This window comes from Bombus terrestris, chromosome 18 (genome assembly GCF_910591885.1).
Source record: "Bombus terrestris chromosome 18, iyBomTerr1.2, whole genome shotgun sequence".
In the NCBI taxonomy this organism is placed as follows: domain Eukaryota; kingdom Metazoa; phylum Arthropoda; class Insecta; order Hymenoptera; family Apidae; genus Bombus; species Bombus terrestris.
Genome location: NC_063286.1, coordinates 3666255 through 3689492, shown reverse-complemented (window position 1 = coordinate 3689492; position 23238 = coordinate 3666255). Strand labels below are relative to the sequence as shown.

General features: G+C 39.7%; 1 protein-coding gene and 1 long non-coding RNA gene across 3 annotated transcripts in view; one reads left to right on the top strand and one right to left on the bottom strand.

The window, feature by feature from the left end:
* Nucleotides 1-3416: 3416 nt before the first annotated feature.
* The window catches only part of LOC100644466, a 71145-nt gene continuing 51323 nt past the window's right edge, over nt 3417-23238 (top strand). The window contains exon 1 of one of the 2 annotated variants that reach the window (XM_048414126.1): nt 3417-5426. In XM_048414126.1, the coding sequence (XP_048270083.1) occupies nt 5363-5426 (64 nt within the window). In that variant the 5' untranslated portion in view covers nt 3417-5362. Of the gene's footprint in view, nt 5457-23238 lie in introns of both variants that reach the window. The other variant, XM_003402159.4, reaches the window with a different exon arrangement.
* Nucleotides 18596-19115, bottom strand: LOC125386911. The gene is made up of 2 exons (XR_007227490.1): nt 18911-19115; nt 18596-18819 (listed from the first exon to the last, which is right to left on the bottom strand). It is a non-coding gene; the product is annotated as an uncharacterized LOC125386911 (long non-coding RNA).

The window sequence follows — 23238 nt, the reverse complement described above, 5'->3', positions numbered from 1 at the left end:
TAAGTGATTGCGGATTTTGTCATTAGGTGGTAATGACCAAAGCCGCAATCACTTAGTTGCCAACCTAATATTTCATTCGGTATGGTTATTGGAGAAATCCGATTTTGAAACTTATTGCTACTTAATGGACGGGGAAAAAGTTGAATCAGAGTATGTAAGAATTATGTGATTTTTGAGATATTTAGGACCAAATATTTCTTTAAAAATGATTCCGAGGAATGAATTTTTACCTGTGATTCGAATAAACCTATCGATGAAAATTCAAAAATTATAATTGAATAAATAGTACTTGAATAAGCAAATAAAACTTTAGAACGTTTTAGTGTACAATACTCTACGTCAAAGACTGCATTGAAAGGATAAATGTTAGGTTGGCAACTAAGTGATTGCGGATTTTGTCATTAGGTGGTATTGATAAAATCCGCAATCACTTAGTTGCCAACCCAATAAATTCAAGGCAAATGTACAAAGTTATTTTATGTATAAAACAGCTTATAATTATGAAATGATAGAATCAACGGTGCATTAAAAGCACCGAGTACCGTCGTTGGCCGCAGAAAGGTTTGGTTTCCGTGCGCGTGGAACGTTTTTAGAATAGGAGAATAGAGAATAAATGATCGATACGCATATTATTGATTCACCGTGCACGTAACAGTTGCTTCGTCCAGTAACATTTATGTAGGAAAAGCTCGTAATCAGGAATCGTTTACGCTGAAAACTGCACTTTCCTAATCGATAATTGATTGTATCGCGTGCATACACTACCCCGTTCCTCAGCACCTGGACTGGCGAAATTCGATCGGCGAACATTCCCGTCTCGCTATTTTCGCGACCGCTGAACGATAAAGTTCCCTTTAACCGCGTGCCGACAAATCGCTTCATCGAACAATTCTTCGATTGAATCGCCGATCCAAAAGAAGGGAAAAAAGAAAGAAAGAAAGAAAGAAATGAATAAGAGAAGGAAGATGAGAATGAAGAAAAGAAAGAAAACAGAGCAGACGATAGAATCGAGTTTCTCGATCGGTGAATCTTGCCGCGACGAACGTCACGTTTTCCCATTATCTATCAGTTCTGATCATGGTCTAAGGTTGATTAATTTCCATGGTTGAGGAAACCTGTGAATCGATGGTGCGCGGTCACAAAGAATAATGACGCAAGGATCGAGATTGCTCCGCAGATGTTCCCTGACTGAGGCGAGAGGCCAGCTGGGGCGAAATGCTTCAATAGTCTCGCACTATTTTTAAATATATTTCAGATGTCGTTTATGCGAACGCAATCTCAAAGAACCTGCCCCTGCGGCCTATTGTTTCTCATCGTTTCCATTTTTCTTTCCATAACGTTTGGAAAGTGGAGGTTTAATCTTATGGTATAAAGATATTTTTAAAAATTCTGAAATAGAAATAAAACTAACAATCCACTTCCTTACAAATTTATTATTCAATTGAATTTTACAAAATGATGAAATTTGTCATGGAAATTATAAGAAAAGGCTGTTGAATTTCAAGCAACTAAGAGTTTTAATAATCATCTTTTTATTGTTAGAATACAATAAGCAATTAGATATATTCGAAGCTATAGAAGAATGCTTTCTAGTAATTAACAGTACATTATATACATATATTAATTCTTTTTCCTGAAAATTTGTTTATTACGTACCGTGGATTAAAAGAAGAAGAAAGCGCCACATCGCGTTTAATGACTGAACTCTCTTGCCGCAGTTGTGCACATATCGTTGTTAGATGTCGCTCCATATACACACAATACATATATTAAAACATAATTCCTATTATCGTTCAATGTGTCTCTTTGGACTTTATGAATTGCCGTATCTTATTATCTTATGTACTAGCTTGCACAATGGAATGCGAGATTTGTATAGCTACATAAATTAAAATTAATACAACCAACTGAGAAATCTGATGAGAAGGGCAGATAAAACAGGAAACGATATCATCGTTCTATGTAAATAAATGCTAGAGTTTGTCGTCAAACATAGAAAGTTGTACATATTTCATGATGATCATCATTTGTTACTATCAAATTATATTATTACTATTTTCTGTATTATTTGATTAGTTGTACTATAAAATATTTTAATTGCAAAGGAAACTTTCTTCACAGAAAGTTGTACGACCAAACAGGAAAGATGTTAGATCAAGATGTTTAATTTGAACCGTCATAACTGTATCCACGAATTACGCCTGCTTTCAACATTCCATGCTCGAGCGGATCTTAAAGAAATGTTTAAAAAATGCGAACAGAATGGCAATCGTAGCGGCAGCATTTCCTTCACTGACGTATCTTGCCGAAGAGATTCGGTATATTTTTCTTGCATAATTTAGTTCACCAGACGCTGCAGTTCTTTTAATCGGCGCCAATTTTCGGCCTAAAATACTGCTCCAGTTACACGAAATATGGAACATGCAATCCGTTCACGATTTTTGTATTCCTGCACGCGTGCTCTGCAGTCGCGAAATTTCTACACGAAGAAATCACGCGATAACCATTTTGTAATAAATACATATTATTGTTGTCCATAAAAATTATTTTGTATAGCCGTTGAAAAAATTAAAATTTTATAAAATTGAAATTCGAATAGGACTCTCGTAGAAAGTAGAACTATGGCTGTAGACTTTACGAGAAAATTGGGACACGATAAGTTAAAATGTGTGACTCCATTGTAATAGAAAGAGTATTTGCATAAATAATACAATGATGCAAATGCGTTCATACGAGCGACTGATACACAATTTAACTACCGTTACGGGACACTCCGTGAAGAGAAGCGGTGTCGATCGAACGAAGGAAGGGAATGTGGAAAAGAGAGGAAGCGACGAAGGAAAACACGCGCAGAAGCGCGTGTATTAGAAACGAAACGCACGCGTCAAAACGTATTACAATTTCACGCACGAAAAGTTACACGAAAAGGTTCGTGGAACGCGATCCTGTACAACGGATTACATCCCATACGGAGAAAGGTGAGTCGCAGTAGTGTCATAGATGATTTCGCTGTAAGGAAAACGGTGGATAAGCGAGTTATATTATCAACTGTTTTTCCCCGGATATGTACGTATGAGAATGACGAATTCGGAAGGAAGTTACGCGGTGAAGATATCAAACGGTGAGGAAAGAAAGGAGGAAAGAATAGAATTTTATTCAAGAAGCGCTCTAATGCGGGAAGTACAGGCTCGGTGATTTCCGGATGCAATCGGTTGTTTCCGGTACGGTCGCCCTCCCGAACTAAAACCATTCATTCGATGGAGAGCGAGAGACGAAGAATTGAACGAAGAACGGGATAGGAAGGTAGTAGGTGGAAGCGAGAGTCGACGGTGGGAAAAGGATGGAGAAAGCAAGCAAGCGAGTGAATGAGAGGCGAGTAGCGGGAAGGGCAAGAGGAAAGGAGAAGGAAAGCGGTTGAGCAGGGGATAGGGAAGGGAAGGAGAATACACGAGAGAGGTAGGCTCGGCCTATTCGAGAAGGCTGGTAGACTGTTGGTAGGTGAGAGTAAGAAAGCGAAGGAGCATACTGGCTGGCAGAGGCAGACTGGCCGGCCGTGCGCTGTAGTTAACAGAGCTGCCAGCAAATCGGCAGCAGATGTGGTCAGTTAGTTCGGTGCTGTGTGCTCGTTCGGATCACAGTGTTTCTGTGGATTTCGATGCACCGACTGAATCCGCAGTCGATAGTAGCGACAATAGCCAGCGATCAGTTGCCGAGTGTGACCCTCGTCGTCGCGACACAACACGCCGGGTTCGAGAGAACCACGTAAGAGTGAACGCACTGTAAAAGGCTTGGAGAGTCGGTGACAAGTCGTGGCAAGGCGAAAAACGACTTGATTCAGCGGATACGATTTCGACGTGTACAGAGAATAGAAAGGAACGAAACAAAACGAGTAAGACAGGACAGGACAGGATAGGATAGGACAGGAGAGAACAGAATAAACAACAAGGAGAGCAACGACAACGGTGTATCGAGGAAGAATCGCGAGGTAGAAAGAAGAGGAGAGAACAAATCGAATGGAACAGTCGGTCGCGCGCCAGCACCAAGAACGCAGTGATCGCAGTACCTGTACGTCGGTGGCCGAAGACTTGTCCGATTGAGACTCGGGAGTGATGTGGCAACGTTGCTGGTGGCTTGCGAGTGGAGGAGTCAGTAGTCGTTCGGCTGTTCTATCGTAGTCTGTGTCTGACAGTGCAGTGTCGTTGCCAATAGAACCGCGAGGGCCCGTCAGGGCCCACGAACACCGCGAATATCATCGCGATTCTCACCGCGGTCACGATGACATATCTAACAGGAGCAGCAACGAGTAGTAACACCACCATCATCGACGGGACAATCGTACAGATACATCTAACATTGCTACGATAGCGCATGTTCGCGTTTGTTGGTTATCGTCGTTGAAAAACAGCCGATGAAAGAGGAGAGAGTTTCCGTGACTCGTGGTTTAAGTAACAGTGTTTCGAAGCGTACGATCACGGCGAAACGCGCGTATTCGTCGTACATACAAGTCTCGTTGGTTGAGTCGCAGCAACGAGCAGCAGCAGCAGCAGCAGCAGCAGGTTTTGGTTCCGAACCTTTATAGAAGTTCCTGAAGTGCGCGCGCGGGGTTTTACGCGTCTGCCACTCGAATGTCGAGAAACGAATGAGTGCGTGAATCGTGACAACATCGTGTCGAAGTGTACGGAGAGGAGTATCCTGAGAGAGAACGAGATAGAATCCGTCTCTCTTTCTCTCACATCCCATAGAGGCCGTGGTCGGACTTTACGCCGTCGTACGCGCTTCTCCCCTCTCCCCGTAATGGACTGTTTCTTTCTCCCTCTCTCTCGCTGAAGGCCAATTTATCTATCCCGTCTCTGTCTGAGTCTATACCATTCCTGTCTGTGCGCTGGCAGAGTTTTCACTGGCGCGACACGACACGGCACGGCACGGCACGGCACGCGCGCACACACGCTACCGACACGTAAACGAAAAACGAAACGAAACCGGCTGCTGTCCAGCCGAAACGGGAGTGTCAAACATCCGAGGAAAAATCACGGGCTATGGGAACAGTGTGTGCCATGAACTGAAAAAACAGTGCGCGACCGGTTGTCTCGTGCTTGGCCCCGTCGAAAGAGGATCTTGCATTTCATCCGGTGCGTGCCTGTATATCCCTTTACACCAAAGGAGGAAGAGAGGTTAGGTTAGGCTAGGACTCCGCGTCACCCTTGGCTACACTCCGTCCTTCTCGCTCTTTCGTGCGATTCTCCTACCTCTCTTTTTCTGGCATACGGCCGAAGAGGAACGCGCAGACACGAGAGGCCAAACCGACTACGTACACACATACACACATTGCCAGGACAATTGGGGAAAGAGGAGGAAAACACAAATGCCGATCGCTGGTGGAATTCTAGTCGCTGGAACCGCGGCTCATTGCTGGTCTTCCGCCGCTGGTATGCTTCGATTCCTCGCTAGACTTTCAGGTTAGCATGCAATCCATCTCTTCTATCCGTTGGACGGAACGTCGGAAACGTTTGACGGCCGTCTTGTCGATTATTTCTCGTTTCAACAAGGAAAAAGTCACGCCGCGCACGCCAGGGGAATCGCTACAGAGAAAAACTAACGACGATCGTCGTCGTGGTATCGTTGCCTACGAATCATTGGCATTCGCCAATAAGAATCATCGATAGCAATTACCAATAAGAATTCTCGCGTTTATAAGTTGTATACATAATGTTAAATCAATCATTGGGAACTTTTGACGTATCTCGAATCGAGAAAATGTCGTTCTCGTTTCTCGGCTGTTTTACGCTATAAATATTATATAGTGTATAGCGTATTATTACCTATATACGTATGTATTCGTATTTCGTCTTTTCCCCTGCGCGTGTGCATGCCCATATCTCTTTTCCAGCATCAACGACGCGTGCTTTAGTCACACTCTCTCTGCATCTCGGTAAAAATTTCGCTATTTTCTCGGTCCTTGTCTAGTCGGGTAGGCGGCTCGCCGCCGGGGAATCCGTGCGGTTTCGATTCCCAGACTTTCGAGTCAGTGCACCGCTACTGCTAGCTGTTAAATGGAAGCGTACAGCGGACGACGTAGACAGAATAAGAGGAACAAAAACGAGAGACGGCCTCGTGTAACCGCGGTATTATACGAGTTCGCGTGTATTCCGTGCAGAGAGGATTTGACGTATCGACTCGGATTTCCATAGCGTCGCGTAAAATTAACCTTCCCCGCTTCTCACTACCACCCCGTTTTCCTCTCAAATCCAAATCGTTGATCGTTGTCATCGGTTTGATACGTGTCAACGTGTTTCTCTTCCTACCTTGGATTTCATTAACTTTTCCCCCACTACCAATTTCCATGACTCTTTTTCGTAACATTAGGGCTCGTTTCAAGCGTCTGTCGTCGATGCATACACTTGCGGAACACGGTAGAAATAAATAAGGAAATAAGAAAGACAAAAATAATGGAAATAATAGTAGAAATTATTTTTAATTTGTCTATATTGGTAACACTTTTGACATTTTATTAAATCTTATCTATAAAATGCTTACGTAAACAGGAAGGAAGCATTTCGTAGTTCTGCTTTATTTGATCAATCGATTATTTATATCGATTACGCAAACTGTTCAATGAAAAGGATCAGTCATAGTCTACACGCGTGAAAACCCATGAATTTCTTGTGAATTTCATGCGTTTCTTTATCGAGGTTCGTCTTATCCGAATTACTCTACGTTCGTAATTTCTTCTTAAATAGCAAATTGCACTCTGCAATTGATCGTTGGATTGACCAAGCGATTTGTCGTTGAATTAGACCGGGAGTAAGAGCCGAATGATGATAATATAGGAATTCCGTGGTAAATAAAGAATTTTGTCACGGGGAGAAAGAGAATGGCGATGGTAATTATTTGGATTACAGCAATCCGTGGCCGCGTTGTGAGAATCTGTGTCCTCTTGACACGCCGCAGCGACACGGCAACACCGATTCTTCTCATATCGGTGTTAATTAGCGGCCAAATGATCGCTATTGTCGCCGGTTTCGCAACGATCAGCGTCGCGAAACCGACTCTTGTCTAATGAGTGAATAAACCAGCTAACTTTTATTTCTAAACTTGCCTCTCTTTGTATGCAAAGGAAAAAATATTTTCTCTTGTTCCAAAAGAATTTTCCAAACTTCCTGTAACTATTTTCTTTTTTATACAATAACCATTTTTTTTATTTATTTTTTTTTATTTTTTTTTGTAATTCTTCTTACATGCACGCGAAACCTAACGTCTAAACGAAATCTATTTTCAGACTGTCGCGAAATTATGTGTAGTTTGCGAAAGGAAAAATATAAATCATTTTTGTAGCTTTAAAAGTCGAGGAATTGAAAAACATTGGTTTCACAGTCATCGAAGCACTTTGTCGTGTGTAATAATAGTAGATAACCGAAAGTAGTACATATGTACGTAAACAACCTTGCATATTTCTTCAGTCCCCTGATAAATTTAAACGCATGGATTAACTGTTAACCTAACCGGTCCTAAAGTATTTCAGCTGATACGAACGTTGTGATAATTTCGCCTTCAAGACGTCGACGATACTATCTTTCATAAGATCCAGCCTTAATAATCGACCAATTCAATGGAAAAATGATAAAAGTGCATTTTTCTTTGGAATCTTATATAGGAAAGATGGATAAGATCGGCATTTATTAAAGAATTTTATTGAACGTTTAAACTTTCATATATATAGTGATATTATATTACTATACACATTTAGTAAATACTATAGCACTTTTAATTTTCTCAAATTAAAAATTTCATTGCTCGTATCAGTAAGGTTTTGGTCAAAACTCAGCGTAAAGTATCTTTTCGCAAAAGCAAAATAAATCAGAATCGTTTCGATCGGTACGTGTTATCGTTGTTCAGAAGGAGACCGTGGCGCGTCTCATTTCGATAGGTTTGTTTATCTCATATCTGACTCGTCATCGCCTAATCTATTGATCATGAAATAAACACCGTTTCATCATCGTTAAGAGAGTGTGTTCATCAAATTTCCAAACCAAACAGATTCGTATTTATTCGATCGAATTGACGAGCATACGATACATTTGCGAACCTCTGCCCCCTCCTGCTATCCGTTATACATTAATTCATCGACGAGTGAATGAGTAACCTCTAGGCAAAAATCGGCCGCGAATACATCAAAATATAAATAGAAACGTGTCTGAGGACCGCTGCTGTGTGTGTCGGCCTCGGGTACCGAGTCGGTACTATTCGAGAATTTACCTACAGTCAGGTCTGATCCATAAGGAGGAAACGTTCCGAAGTAAAGGAAACGAAAATGTGAAACAGTCATAGAGAAAGAAGATAATAGAGGCGCGGTGTCGTATCGGTGATATTGGAAACGAGCGGTCGGATTTTGTGCGCTGGTATCGAGCGCATAAATATGTGGAAGAGATTCGATGCAAATCGCAGGAAAAGTGAGAGTGGCAATGAGTCAACATCCGCGTCTGCTGTTTTCTAGCCATCGATAAATTTCGAAAGGCGAATAGCTTGCTTGCGTACTGATATTTTTATTTTCCATTTTATCGCTAGTTTCTTCGTTTCTCTTCTGCGTTTTCTTTTTCCGGGGGTTGTCTTTTGGTGGTCGTTTTTTTGGAACGAGGAAAAGGGTTGTGAAAAAGGGGAAACGAATTCGATAGGGCAGGATGCAGACAGGAGCAGAGTGATTTTCTTGTTAAATCGCTTGCAGACGCTTTATCTTTAGAAGCCACGGACAGACAGTGGCACCGGTTTTTTTCTCCTTAACGGAAATAGCTATCATTCTATACGCCTTAGAATGAACCGGCAATACTCGGCAAAATTTATTTTCGACGTGTAGGTTTACGTATCCGCCGTCTGGTCGGAATATCGGCCGGGGGATCATCAAAGGGGGCAAGAAACCGGAAAATTCGCTAAATTTCGATGCCGTTCGAATCGTCGAATAGACGTTCCGTCGTCTGGTGTGGCGCGTCTGTCGCGTCCAATATGGTTTCTAATGCTTCCACAACACCGATCCGCCATTCGAAAGATATAATAATGAAAAAACACTGATCTTGGCAGGTCGACCATACCGGTCAAATTGACTGGTTTTACAATTTTATTTGAAAATTTCTACTTCCTGTTATATATTTTCCGTATTGTTTTTTATGTATTCAAACTGAAAATAATTTTCTATTAAGGCTATTTATACCAATACCAGTCAAAATGACTGGCTCTACAATTTTATAAATGTGTCACAACCCTCGTTTAGGGATGATGGATTAATAATACCAAAAATGTACTACATAACATGGAATTCTTTCCGTAAGAAAGTAATAAATCAATAAATATAAAAATATTCTATTATTAGGTATTTTTTAAATACCAGTCATTTTCACTGGTTTTCGTAGAAATAGCTTCGTGTTAACACTTTGACTGCCACGCTGAAATCACATGTTTCCCTCAGGACGGCACGGGAGTATTTTTGTTATTCAAAGCATACAATGGCAAAATAATAATAAATTGATGATTTAAGACAACATTCTCCCCCCAATGGACCGTTTATCCTATTGGTGGTCACGGGTGACCACTATGGCGCCTTGGTAACGGTTGACAGCGACGTATTATAACAAGGCTTCGTTTATTTCAACAAACCATTCGCATTCGTTATTTCGTCGTAAGCAAAACGTGCAGAATATATTGTTGAAACGTGTAGAAGATATTAGTAAACGGTATTTGCTCATTCTATATATAATAGCAAGGTATGTGCACACTTCTAACCTCAATTATATGATTATAAAGCAGCATTCATAATTATTTTTTAAGGTGTGTTTATAATAATATTCGTAGACTAACCCTCAAAGATATGGATGCAAACACAGTGCACCGTTAGATGCAAGATTTGTTCTCATTTTTTCTTTATTGGTGTTCCAATAAAAATGTTAATTGTTCAATGGGGCACTTTTTATTTCAAAGTATCTTCTATTCATCGGGTATATTGTAAATGCCCTAACTGTCAATTTTCATTCAATTTTTACAATTGTCACAGAGAAACCGTGGTCATATACGACCCACGTGGCAGTCAAAGTGTCAACTATCGGTAATTCAAGTAATTTAAAGTAATTAGTAATCGGTAATTTAAAATATTACAAATAGAATAGAAAATAATGTCTGAGATAATCTATTAGCTATATATTCTATGACTCTTCTTCTTTCCAAAGTGAAATGGAAATTTATTCTTTACAAAAGACGTATTCATCAAACCTGAAGTTTCTCTATCGCAAAAAGAGTACTCTAATTTAGGATAATAAAGATCAGATAAGTCTGAGCAGACTGCCAAACAGTTTCATAATTTCACTTTGGTGCCGGTTCGCCGGTAAGTAACTACATATATATACTTCCAAAAAAGAAGTTGTTTACTTTCACGATTCGCCTAACAGCTTCTCCTTAGAACTCCACACTTTCCATCGAGCCAGATATCTTTCTTTCTCCGTTCGTGGTTTTATCTATTAGAAGATAACGAACTATATAGATAAGAAATAATGATATTTGAAAATATTTTCTCCTATAAACAGAAGATGAATAAATATATATAATCGAATAATGAGAAATATTGAATTGGCAACTAAGTGATTGCGGCTTTTGTCAATACCATCTAATGACAAAATCTGCAATCACTTAGTTGCCAAGAATAATATTAAAAAGAGGAGAAATAAAGTGTAACTTGAATTATGCACGAACGTAATAATAGAAATAGAACGAAATGGATCACACCTAATTCAATAAAATAATATAAAACAGAAATTGTTGTCAACTAATTATCACTTTATGAAACGAAAGAAACTTTTCGGACAGCTTAATATAAATTAAAAAATATCGCCATGTCTCCTGTTGCAATGAGGAACGCGTATATCGATAGGTGTAATCGAGAATCGACGCGTTGAATCAATGGTCGATTACCGTGAAATCTCGAGAAGGTTTGCCCATTCGTTTCGATATGATTCACGGTTCCGGTTAACCGACTCCGTCGATAAAACGTCTAATATACCGAGCTCTTATTTCCCTAGAGTCGCGTATGGTGTATGAAATTTCGCGGTGCCAACCATTCGAGAGTAACTATTTCTGTCCCCATTAGCAAATAGCACATGAATTATACATGGTTGTCTGTTAATTAACGGCGATGTGTTATGTGTCGGGTTTATCGAGTTGGAAAATTAAACGGTTGGATATGTGTTCGTGGATAGAGAGGATTGTCGGTGTCGAATTTATCACGCGGTCCTGGAAACGTCCTTTTACCTACAACTTGCTTAACACAAGTCGTAATTAAACGCAGGTGTTGAACGAATGGTAGGAATAAAACGATCACGAAACGGGTTCTAATATCGATACTTCTAATATTTTTATTAAGCTATATTTATACATATTACAGTACTCTCGGATTATTAGAAGTTGTGAAACTGTCTACAAAAAAGCGGTATCGTATCTGTTTTCTTTAACTCTAGCGTTTCGTAATTATTACTAGAACCATATCATGCCACTTTTACCATAGTAGGATAATACAAGATAATTTTTAGAAACACTGCTGGGTTGTTGTAATTCTTTTTTTATATAATTCTAAAATCCACTGCAATATATAGGATTCTATCATAAATAGGAAGAATTTTAGAAAAGATTAATTTTTTCTATTAGAAAGATTAATTAGAAGGAAAATGTAATAGAATTTTACCGACGTCACTGAGGTCCCATATTTCCCATAGAAACCCCTTATAGATATCTGGTATCTCGTTAAAAATATTCACCGACTTTTGTTTTTCAGACTTCAACGTATCACAGTATTATATTATTGCGTTCGTAGATAAAAGGAAAATCGATCTGGAAAGGATACTCGATTACATCAGCTTTAAAATCTCCACTCTATTGACAAAAATCTGAAACGATTACAAAGCAGCCAGATCGTGGAATTTCATCGTTTAATAATAAAAGTCATCCTGTGTGTACGAGCGGTATCCGGTAATGCTGCACTATTCAGATGGCGTACGTGTGTTCGGTACTTGTATTCCGCACGAACGGCTCGGCCTCGTTTCTGATCGCAACAACGGGGGAGGGTATCGTACGCGGAGGAGAGCATCCAAGGGCGACTCGGACTCGACCATTTCTCGGACAATGATGTTTTCTGCTTCTCTCCTGGAAGCCCGCGCACAATGCCCGCGTAACGCCTATTTCTAAATAGACGAAAGAGTCCAGCCGTGGGATTGACGATACAACAATGAACACCGTTATTATTAGGTTGCCTGGACAAACATCCAAACGTCCGTGTAAATCATATTCGATTTTGTTTTCGTCAAAGGATTATCGTTTCGTCTATCTCAGCTTTTTTCCTTTTTATTTCGGACTCGGCACGGAAAATTGGCAAATTCGAGAGTTAAAAAGAAACTGTCTTTTTATTAAATTTGTCATGGGATTCTGTTGAAAAATATTTACAAAAATAGCAACTGTCGGGAAAAATTCGTGAAAATAATATACACCATCGTATCTTGGATATTAGGGTGTGCTGTTAGTTTCTTTTTTCTACAACTTCTTAGAGTTATCATACAGTGGCTGACGAAAGTATTCGAACGCTTACACTTACAAATTTCAATTAATAAAATGAGGTGTACTAAATTAATTTGTTAAAACAATTTGGTATCTATAGCGACGGAAAAAGCCAAGATTACATCAGTAAAATTTGAAAAACGATTCAATAATATAGACAGGAATTATGATACTTTTATTAGAAACATTCATGATGAGTGTCTCAGAAAATTATTCGAGCGCTGTAACACTGTTGATAGTTTTTCATCTTCCTTTGCAGCCAATGTAAACATCATTGCTAAATGAAAATATTCGTACGTTCACTTGATGTTAGGATATCGTTTCAGTAACAGAAACGCAAAAGTGTGCACAATAGCATTTAAAATGAATACCAACAAGTGTGAAACAAAAAATTGTGGAAGAGAAATAATATCCGATTACATGAGGACGGCAGATCATGTAACGAGATTGCCAGAATTGTGAACAGAAGTAAGTCCACGATACATTATATGGTAAAAAAGTCAAAGAACGAGGGAACACTCGTAAACAAAGGTCGATAAGGTCGACCAAAGAAATTGACTGGAAGAGAGGAGAGAAAGCAATAATATTCGTGGCAGAGTACCGCGAAACGAGCCATGTATTAATGCGGTAAATCATAAAAAAAGATTGACATTTGCAAAAACCTATATTAATAAAAATAATTCTTTTTGGGACAAAGTTTAACGTTTTTGGCTCGGATGGTCAAAATTATGTGTGGAGGGAACCAAATACGAAATTGGAAATTCGACATTTACGTGAAACAGTGAAACACGGAGGTGGATCGGTCATGACGTGGGAGTGCACGGCTGCCGGTGGCGCCGGAAATTTGATATTCATTGATGGAATACTTGATTAGTATAAGTATTCAAATATTTTAAAAAATAATCTTAAGGAAAGTGTCCGTAAATTAGGATTATTGGAAGATTTCCACTTCCAACAGGATAATGATCCTAAGCATACTGCTAGAATTGTGAAAGAATGAATCCTATATAAATACACCACACATGTTAATTACTCTACTACAAAGTCCAGACATAAATTCTATTGAGAATTTATGGGCTGAAATCGGAAAAAAATGAAACAAATTTCATATAATCTCAAAGCAAGTATCGAAAGATAAAATTATAGAAATATGGAAGTCCGTTGAATGTAGTTTTACAAATTCATTGGTTTACAGTATGAAACGTCGATTGAGACACACTATCGCTGCTAAAGGTGGTCCAACAAAATATTAATATTAAACAATTTAATAATATATGCAGCGTTCAAATACCTTTGTCAGTCACTTACAATGCGTGTTTCTAATAAATAAATCATCTCCTACTTACGTTATTGAATCCTTTTCAAATTCTACTGACATAACCTCAAAACCTCCATCTTCCTACTGACATCTGCTTGTCTAAGCAAATTACTTTAATGTACATTATTTCGACCATTCAAGTTAGCATGTGTAAGCGTTCGAATACTTTCATTAGCCACTGTAGATTTTTCTACTAGTTGCTCCTCGTTTTAAAATTACATCACATTGAAGCATACTCATTTAACCACTAAATAACATCAAAATCGTTATCGCAAATATTAATATTACAGTAATATCTTATATTATAACAATATAACAATATCTGGCGAAAATTGGCAAGTCGAATGAATTCAATTTTTAGAATTGCATTGAATGGGCATTCGTAGCGTTTAGGTGAATGGAACGAACGTTACGGTATTCTAAACTATGTTATCGTAATAATGGATCTCGGAGGGAAATAGAACTTTTGTTTATTTCATTAGCTAAATCCTATTGTTCTCCATTTTTCCAGAGTTTTCTGCCAGTTTCCCATTATTCCGGAATCGACCAGGTGAAAGGGCGATTTCGGCTAACGAGGAGGATGCTCGTATGACTATGCGAGCGGCGCACGTTTCGTATCGTGTCCGATCTCGGATGGTGAAAATCGTCGGTGTTAACGGTGGACTGCGTCGCATACGCGACTGTCTCTACCTGCTTGCTAAATACCAGGTCGTAAAATCTAGTGGAAAACGTGCTCAGTTTGCCGTGAAAAGTTTGTCCGGATGAATTTCACGAACGTCTTTCTATAATGCTGGGTCGAATGTTTTCTCACGTGTTATTTTAGGACTTGTAATCCTATTGAACAACTGCTTACCGTGTTTCTATTGAAGCAAGTCCATGGGTTGATAGGATTTAGCGAAACAATGTTAACCGGAGAACTGGCACGTTTGTCAACATGATCGATTTGTGATTTTTTATACAGATTATTTAAACCTGTAACTTTACATTTATTAGTTTACTAGGTTATTTAGAAAAATCTTTCTTTTTTATTGGAACTTCTTTGGGGATTCTTTATGCTGTTAGATTTTACAATAAATCAGTATTTTGATATAATAGTATATATTATATTATATATTTTAATATTTAGTATAATTTTGTCTGTTTCACGATGGTTTACAGTTTGGATGGTTGGCAACTAAATGATTGCGGGTTTTGTCAATACCGCCTAATGACGGAATCCGCAATCGCTTAGTTGCCAAGCCAATGGTTGAAATTAAAAAAGCAATTGGTTGGACCAAAAGAGAAAATAATCCTGCACGTCGACACGACAAGCTCGGACAATCTCGATCATGAATATTAACGTATCCTCTTCGACGAACGATTTTACCACGGCTCTTCGATTTACGTCCGGTGTGGCACGTGAAAGGACGATCAATTATTCGGGCGCGCGACACAAATGTTATTCGGTGCATTACGCGCCACTCTGCGTCGGTCCTCGATCGGAACAAAGTCGACCAATCACGTCACTTTTATTTCTTCTTCATTTTCCCCCATAGTCATTGAATTTTATCGAAAACGATTATTCCTTATTAATTTTTAATTGTTTGTTAGTTATTAACGATTACTGTACGGTACTATTGGATTGGCAACTAAGTGATTGCGGATTTTGTCATTGGGTGGTAATGACAAAACCCGCAATCACTTAGTTGTCAACACAATACATAGGGATACGTTAGAAAGAGTGACAGAAGGAACGTATGGAACGGGACCGCGTACAAAGACTGGCTTAGGAAACGGTGGTTTTCGTGCCGGGCTGAAATCAGGCCGCAGCGATATATCGTCGCTCTTAACCTCGCGTTGCCCTGCTGCACGAAACTTTATTTCCATCGAGCCACGACTTCCGCAACCACCCGCCGCTTTTATACCCTCAGGGAGTGCTGCAGTTGGTCGCAGTGCAGCGGCCCACTGCTCCTGATGCACCAAAACTGCATGGAGAGCTGCAGGATTGTTCTGTAGATGTTAACGTCGTATCGATCAGTATCGACGACTTACTTCTTTTGGGCAAAAGAAAGAGACAGGCTATGAATATGGTAGCGATAACGATATTGCGAAATTTCATCGAAATAAATGTAGTTATTTAGCATCGAAAGCAATTTCGCAGATAACTTCTTCTTGCAAGCGAATTTCTTTTGGTTCAACGGATTTTGGATTGGGGTTAGGTTGGGGTTAGGTTGTATATTTAGCTGCAACATTGAATTAAAACAGAAAACAGGGCAATTGTGGAGAATTTAACGATTGCTGGTAAATACTTGAAAGTGAATAACAAAACTACGTATGAATTTGTAAGAGAAGAATGGAAAAAGAATTGTATGTATGTAACTTAACCCTTTGCACTTGAATTTTATTTCAATTTCGTTAGCAGCAGCTGTCAACGCCTTTAAGTGTTTTATTTGAAATTTACTTTAACTAAAAAATAAGACAAGAAACAAATTCACTTAAATACTAGTTTTATTCACACTATTGTTGTATTTTCTAATTTTTAAGTGTATGATATACCTTGAAACAATTTCCAGCATGCAATCACAAAAAAAAGGTGGGACTGAAAGAATGTCGACAAGGGAGCTGTTGAGATAAAAACTGATATCGAGTTACACTCGACATTGGAGTGCAAAAGGTCAAAAAGACGTGTAAAATTAATAGATTGAGGTTAGGTTGGTAAAGTAATTAAGTAGTAAGTAAGTAAAATATTTAACTGAATAAGTAAAGCATAGGTGATTTTTGCCACGTGCAATTCATTCTTCACGTGTCACCACGTATGCCCATTTCTTCACGTGCATTCTGCGAATCGCTCTTCACTCGCTGCCGATACTCTACCATAAATATTTAATCGATCTTCAATCGTATATCATTCAACCGTAATGTTATTTGTCAAATGTATATTCAATCGTAATGTCTATCATTCGTGCCAATTCTACAAAGTAGAATTAAACAATTTAAACAATTGCAAAAATTATTCCTTTAAAGCATAGCGAATATATTTTTATGTAGGAAATGAAATTTATTGCAACGCTTGTAGGAACCTACATACGTATCTCGAGGCTATTATCTCTACGAGTCGACCATAAATTATCGACACCTAATTGATAATCATTAGCAACAGCTTGCTTTCAACCAGGTGATCGATCATCGTTTCACCTGCTAATCTACCGTAAATAGAACTGCCTTCCACAGCCATTTTAACGACTATTTCAAATTCTTAAAGTACAAACTAAATCTCAATTGGATCTATTTAACGAAATTACTGGGATTTTGAAAACTTTAATATATTTATCATTGGATGGTAATGACAAATTCCGCAATCACTTAGTTGCCAACCTATATTACCGTTGCTCATCAACCGTCGAAAGCCATGGTTTACGTTACTTTCGTGTCAATTGCACACGAATGCACGTACCAATACACATACGAAGCTGCAATACGAACACCTGCAGCGTGAAGTTATGCAAATTCGTGGCGTCGCGTCAGTGTTCACGTCGGTGTGTCTTTGGTTCGATGCCAGAGTGGACCTTCCATTGTCCATTAGATCAGGCCATGCTACGCGGTGAAGAACGCTAAAGAGGCAGAGAAAGAGAGTAAAGGCTAGGTAGGAACGCGCCACTTTTTTCCACCGAAACGGCCCGCTAATATCAAATTACATCTCGCGATCACGAAAGGCTGGTGTGTCCGACCGGCCACGCCATTATCGAACGTTCTCCGGCTTACATACGATCTCTTTGACTGCGAGGTGGGTCCCGGCCGTCATTACCAAGGTGATAAATCGTTCAGAAAATTATGCCTCTGAGCACGTGAAAATTTGGCGTAATTTACCGGTCGAACTGCGCCACTGCGGCTAATTTCAAATTCGTGTGCCGATCTTTTCAATGCATCTAAACTGTTCTTTGCTCGAAAACCGTTTTCTCTCCCGTTTATGTGAACGAAAAAATGCTGAAAGACCGGAGATTTAAGGGAGAAAAAAGGTGTCGAAGGAATTCCACGAAAAAATGTGTACCCCTTTTTATCCGCAGATCTACTCTCCTCGAATGAGAAAGCTTTTTCGCTGTGCTGTCGAGAGGCGATCACGCGAATACCTCGTGATACGTCAGCATTGGGAATAAATTAAATTTAACGCCGGAATAACCGCTTTTGCTACCGTGCACGAATGCATGTGGCACGAAAAAAGGGAGACATAAAATTGCATTTATATATCGCGCGCGTTACGTTCGAACGACAGCGGTTGACTTGAAAAATATTTAGACAGCGCTAATCGCGGCGCGGCAGTAGCGGTTTTCGTTGATTCATAGTAGCGATACTCTAGTTGATTTAGTCCTCGTCTAACGGAGAGTAGGTTATTATTGGCGCGGTCGAATGTTTTATTTTATAGTGATAAGTTGATTTTCATTAATTATATAGAAGTATGCAGAAAATAGTGAATATAAAGAGTAGCTTAGAAAATAATAAACTTGAGATAGCCGCGTTAGAATTCACTCAGCCACCATCATTCGAGGATTAACACTTAACGCTCCGAGTGTGCCTCTCAAGCACCACCGATGTGCGATGCTCTACTACAAATGTATTTTTCGGTCGTTGTTGGTAATTGTTTACAAATAAAAAATAATATCCGTCAGTGAGTACCGTTAGACCAGTGAACCCGGGTTGTATCCGAATGAATGTTTTAAAAAATTCCACACATTACTCGTTTATATTTAATATAAGTATTGTAATCAAAATTATTACTTCTCAGATGAATTAAGATTGTTTTGAATGACTTTAATATTATTATCTGCACGTCATTGTAGCATTTCAAATCTGACACTTAAAAACTTGCAAGTCGAAGCATGATGAGAATAAGTTGAAGTTGCCGGTCGATATTCACAGTTAAAAGTCGGAGCGTTAGAGGTTAATCCCTGTGACAACAAACAAACAATTGTTAAGTAATGCGACTAACCTATTTCTACCAAGTAGTTTGAAACCTTTTCGTTGAAATCAATAGCTTACCAATTAATCCTATCTTCACCAAAATATTCATTCAGTTCCACGTACAACTCACTACTCGAGTTAAACCATCACGTTCACACTAATTAAAGTGAAATTATCCAGCGAGTAACGTTTCTCTGTTTCCTGGTCCCAACTGAATTAGCTTGTGTGAAAAGGTTTGCGCATGCGCATCGTTGGATTCGCCATGTATCACGGATACACGTCCGCCATTGAGGGTGCGTTCGTGGCAACGAAAGTATGCTAATTAAGCTGTTGCCGGCACGTCTAATTGCACCGTAGCCGGCTAATGAGTCGGTGGTTTACCTGGCGGCGAAATTTTGGTCTGAAAAGTCGGCAAACAACGTGGGCCGATTTTCACTGGCCAATTAGCCGATTCCCCTCTGTTACTGAGATCTGTTACACGGCCGGTGAATTTCAACCGTTGCCGATGGGCTGATTCTCGTGAGACCGGGAACCGGAGTAACGGGCAAAATGCGACTGATTTATTTGTTCTTGTTTGTTGCTGTTGTTTATGTAGGAAACTATGATTGTTTGTAGATTAACACGTCGACTGCCACGGTGGTCATCAGTGTCCCACGTTACCAAATTTTGTAGACTAATTAGAGCAAGGTAAACTTCATAAACCAAAAGACTAAATAGTAATTAGTAGTAAATAAATAGTAATTAAAATATAATAGACTAAAAACAATATATTTCGCAAAAATTAAATGTTACGATATAGTAGATATTTTTCTGGGGATAACATTTGAGCTAATGAAACTATTAAAAACTGCAAATCTGGACTGGAAAACATAATATGTTACATTTCCTATTTTTGTATATTTTCAAACGAGGTTTAGTGTTCTATTTACCTGCTTGATAGAGCAATTAGATAATTCAAACTCACGAAACAATTGAATAGCTCGTCAGTTGCCTGAGCAATAAATTGTAGTTTATTACTTCTGAAAACTATAATAAAAGATAATACCAGGTATTAAAACTTAATTATTGTATCTACAATAATTCCCTAGTAGCTATTAGGAAAAGTCTAATTGCAAGTAATTTTCTTCCAAGCAATATTTATTCAATATTTACTACATTGCGATACAAAAACATAATTCATAAGAAAATTTTCGTGTTCTCAAAAGGATTTCCCGACACTTTCAACAATCTCTTTTTTGAAAATATAAGTTCAAATCAGTGTGAACGGTTAACCGATACCAAAGTCCCTGAGAAGAGCGTTAAGACGATCACAATAGTCTCATAAAACCGCAAATCCCCTCAAATAACCATTTCAAAAAAGGATTCGATCTCTGCTTTTAACCTTGTTCAAAAACGGAGACGATGATTTTCCTTGGTTTCGTCGCGAAACGAGTTTCTCTCTAAACGTACGTACTTCGATCGAGAGGAATATTAGTTGGCATTAGTTGGCAACATTGGGTGGTAAATAACAAAATCTGCAGTCACTTAGTTACCAACCGAATATAAAACGTCGAAACCGGACACACCGTGGAAGAATCGAAACGTACGTACAGAATGGCCAGGGAGCAGCAATTATCGGGCAAAATGATAAAGACAAAGGCGTAATAACGCTGCACGGTTCACAGAGGTGGATTTAATGAGCCGCTAACCGGCCGGCCTGTTCGTTTCGTGCGGAAATTAATCAGCTCTGGCATCGATACGTTTCCCCGGTTTAATGAGATTACCGCGTAGCCGAGCAAAGTTCGGAAGATGATCGCGATCGGAAGGATTTCGAAGGAAACAGGTTGGGATATCCTCGGAGACGGGATAATTGCCCCGTGGCGGTCCCTTTGTTGACTTTCCAAATGGCCAACTACATATTTAGGATGTAGTTTATGTCGATAAGCGTCTATTGTAAAACAGTGGCGAAGTTAGAAGTAAAAATTAGATTTGATGATTGTAGAGCATCGGCGTCGCATCTTCGATCGAAGATACATTCATCGGGCAATTAAGTTGCCGTGCTAGTAATTAAGTCGTAATTTCAGCTGCCAAAGAAACTTTGTTTGATCTCACGATCACGCACAGAAACGAAGATAATCGACAGATCTTCGACCTTCTTCCTCGTAGTACGTTGCTGGAGCAATCGATTCATCCCATTAGTAATTAACCTATACACGTAACATGTTCTTAACTTTGTTCGAAGAAAACGGTGTCTCTTTGATCTATAGATGGTGAATACAGAGATTAAGATGGACGATCGACGCGTTATTTCTTTTTTTGAAGACGATCGCGATGAACCCGGTGAATGTCAGTGCCCTTATTTTCGCGGTTTTGAAGTAGCAGCATTCTATTTACGCCCAGCCAGGCGGTTTTTAGTTGGCACGTGTATCCCTCTATAGGTGAGCCGCGTGAAACAGAAGGATAAACGAGGAGGCTCGAAGGAACGGCAGTCGAGAAAGAAGGACAGAGATGCGCGACACGCTGCGCGGAAGAGAACGTAAGAAAGACAGAGAATAAGAAAGAGGAGCTCTCTTGCAACGATCGTCTCGCGTCTACGAGCGTATCCCGCCTTGCCGGCGCGTATCCAGGAAGTGACGTCAGCCGACGACGTTCTTATGAATTAATTTGCGGAAATCAAGCCTCCCACCTACCCCTTTCTCCCGGTCTCGCGCACAGATCCTAATCCTGCGCGCAGTTGCGCAATCCTAATACCGCCTACACACGGCAAAAAGTGTTCATACGCTACTAAATGCTTTGTGCGGTTCTTGTCTCAGCGTGTCGATAGATCCGACGATTGTATTCGCCTGTGGCGCTCACTTTTATCTCTCCAACTCTTGCCGCCATCTTTTATTCCATTATTTTTCAACCATTGATTACATAATTTCTTGATACCGAATGACAGGCTCGTTTTAGAAGAGACACACGGAGTATGGTGTCGAAAGCAGCTCGAAAAACTGTTGCATTGTCTAAGATTCCCGTTAGAATAACCTACATCGATAGAATCAGGCCGAGCAGCTTCCAAGAAAAGATTTTGCATCGCAAATGACCGGTCGAGGACCGAGTGCTTCGACGTTCGATGACTGTCCTCACCCACGTAGCGTTCCAATGAACAATACCTTAAACTTGACGGCGTCTCGCGATCATCCTGTTGCTGTCGCTATTTTAGGACCGTCACTACTACCGGAACACACCGACTCCTCGTCTGAGAGTTCCTCTGTAGAAACGCCGCGATCATCTCCGAATCTGAAAATTATCTCCGATACAAAGATAATTTGCAATTTGGTGAAACGCAAAACTCATCGAAAAATTTCCCAAAATTCACTCCTCTCTGGATTAAAGGAGAATATCGTCGGTGAATTTACTGTTCTCGCCGCGCCAGAGGTTGTCGTTCGCGAGTCACGCCTACGCCTTCAAGCTCTTACGCCAAGCACGAGAAACTGTGGCCCGAGCGTAATTAGCGATCCTGTGGCGTATCGACGCCGATCGTCGAACCTTCCGGCTCGAAAATCGGAACGTTGGACGCCTAGACGAGGCCTTTTTAGATTCTAATCAGAGATCAGAACGATCTGCTCGTTGGACACCTACGTTCATCGAATCCCTGCGATTCGACTAGAACAGAACGTTGGACACCTACGTCCAGTGAACCCTGGCGATCCATTCATAGAGTCTATTGCGATCTATTTCTTGGACACCTACATCCATTCGACATCTACGCAGATTTTATACCGTCTTCCAAAAACAGGAATGGTGTAATCGAATCCAAAGGTTAGACGTTCAGAGTGGAAGAAACTTCCTGAATTGAAATGGCGTCGTTGATCAATGGTGAAATGTAAAATATCTTATATACGTAACGCACGCATGTGTTACGCATAAGAAGTTGCAGGATTGTCACAACAGAATGGTTCTATTGTATCAAGTAAATGTGTGATTTTCTTGCAAGCATCGGGTCTGCCTCGCGTAGAATTGAAAATTGAACTCGTATTATCGGTACGTTTTACAAGTCACAAGCTACAAGTTTGCAAAAGTTTGAAGCTGACTCTGTGGAATCGTGTACAGAATGCATAGAATCGAAGAATAACAAATATATTAGGTTGTCCCAAAAATGTATTTCGCTATCTGCACGCAGCTGCTTTATCTGGCTATGTTGATACAAACATGAAACCTAATCTGTCCAATGTTGTGGTCTTTATCCTCTATCGACCTCTAACTGCTGTAGGGTACGTTCCGTTTGCATTCAAACAAAAAGTGTTGTGCATCTATTATTTTCTTCTGAAACTTTTAGGTTAACCTAATAATAGAAAATTGAACAATATCAATGGCAATATTATTCTTATTATTTACAGGATTTTTATTACGACATAAAATAGGTAAACATATAGATTTTTCAC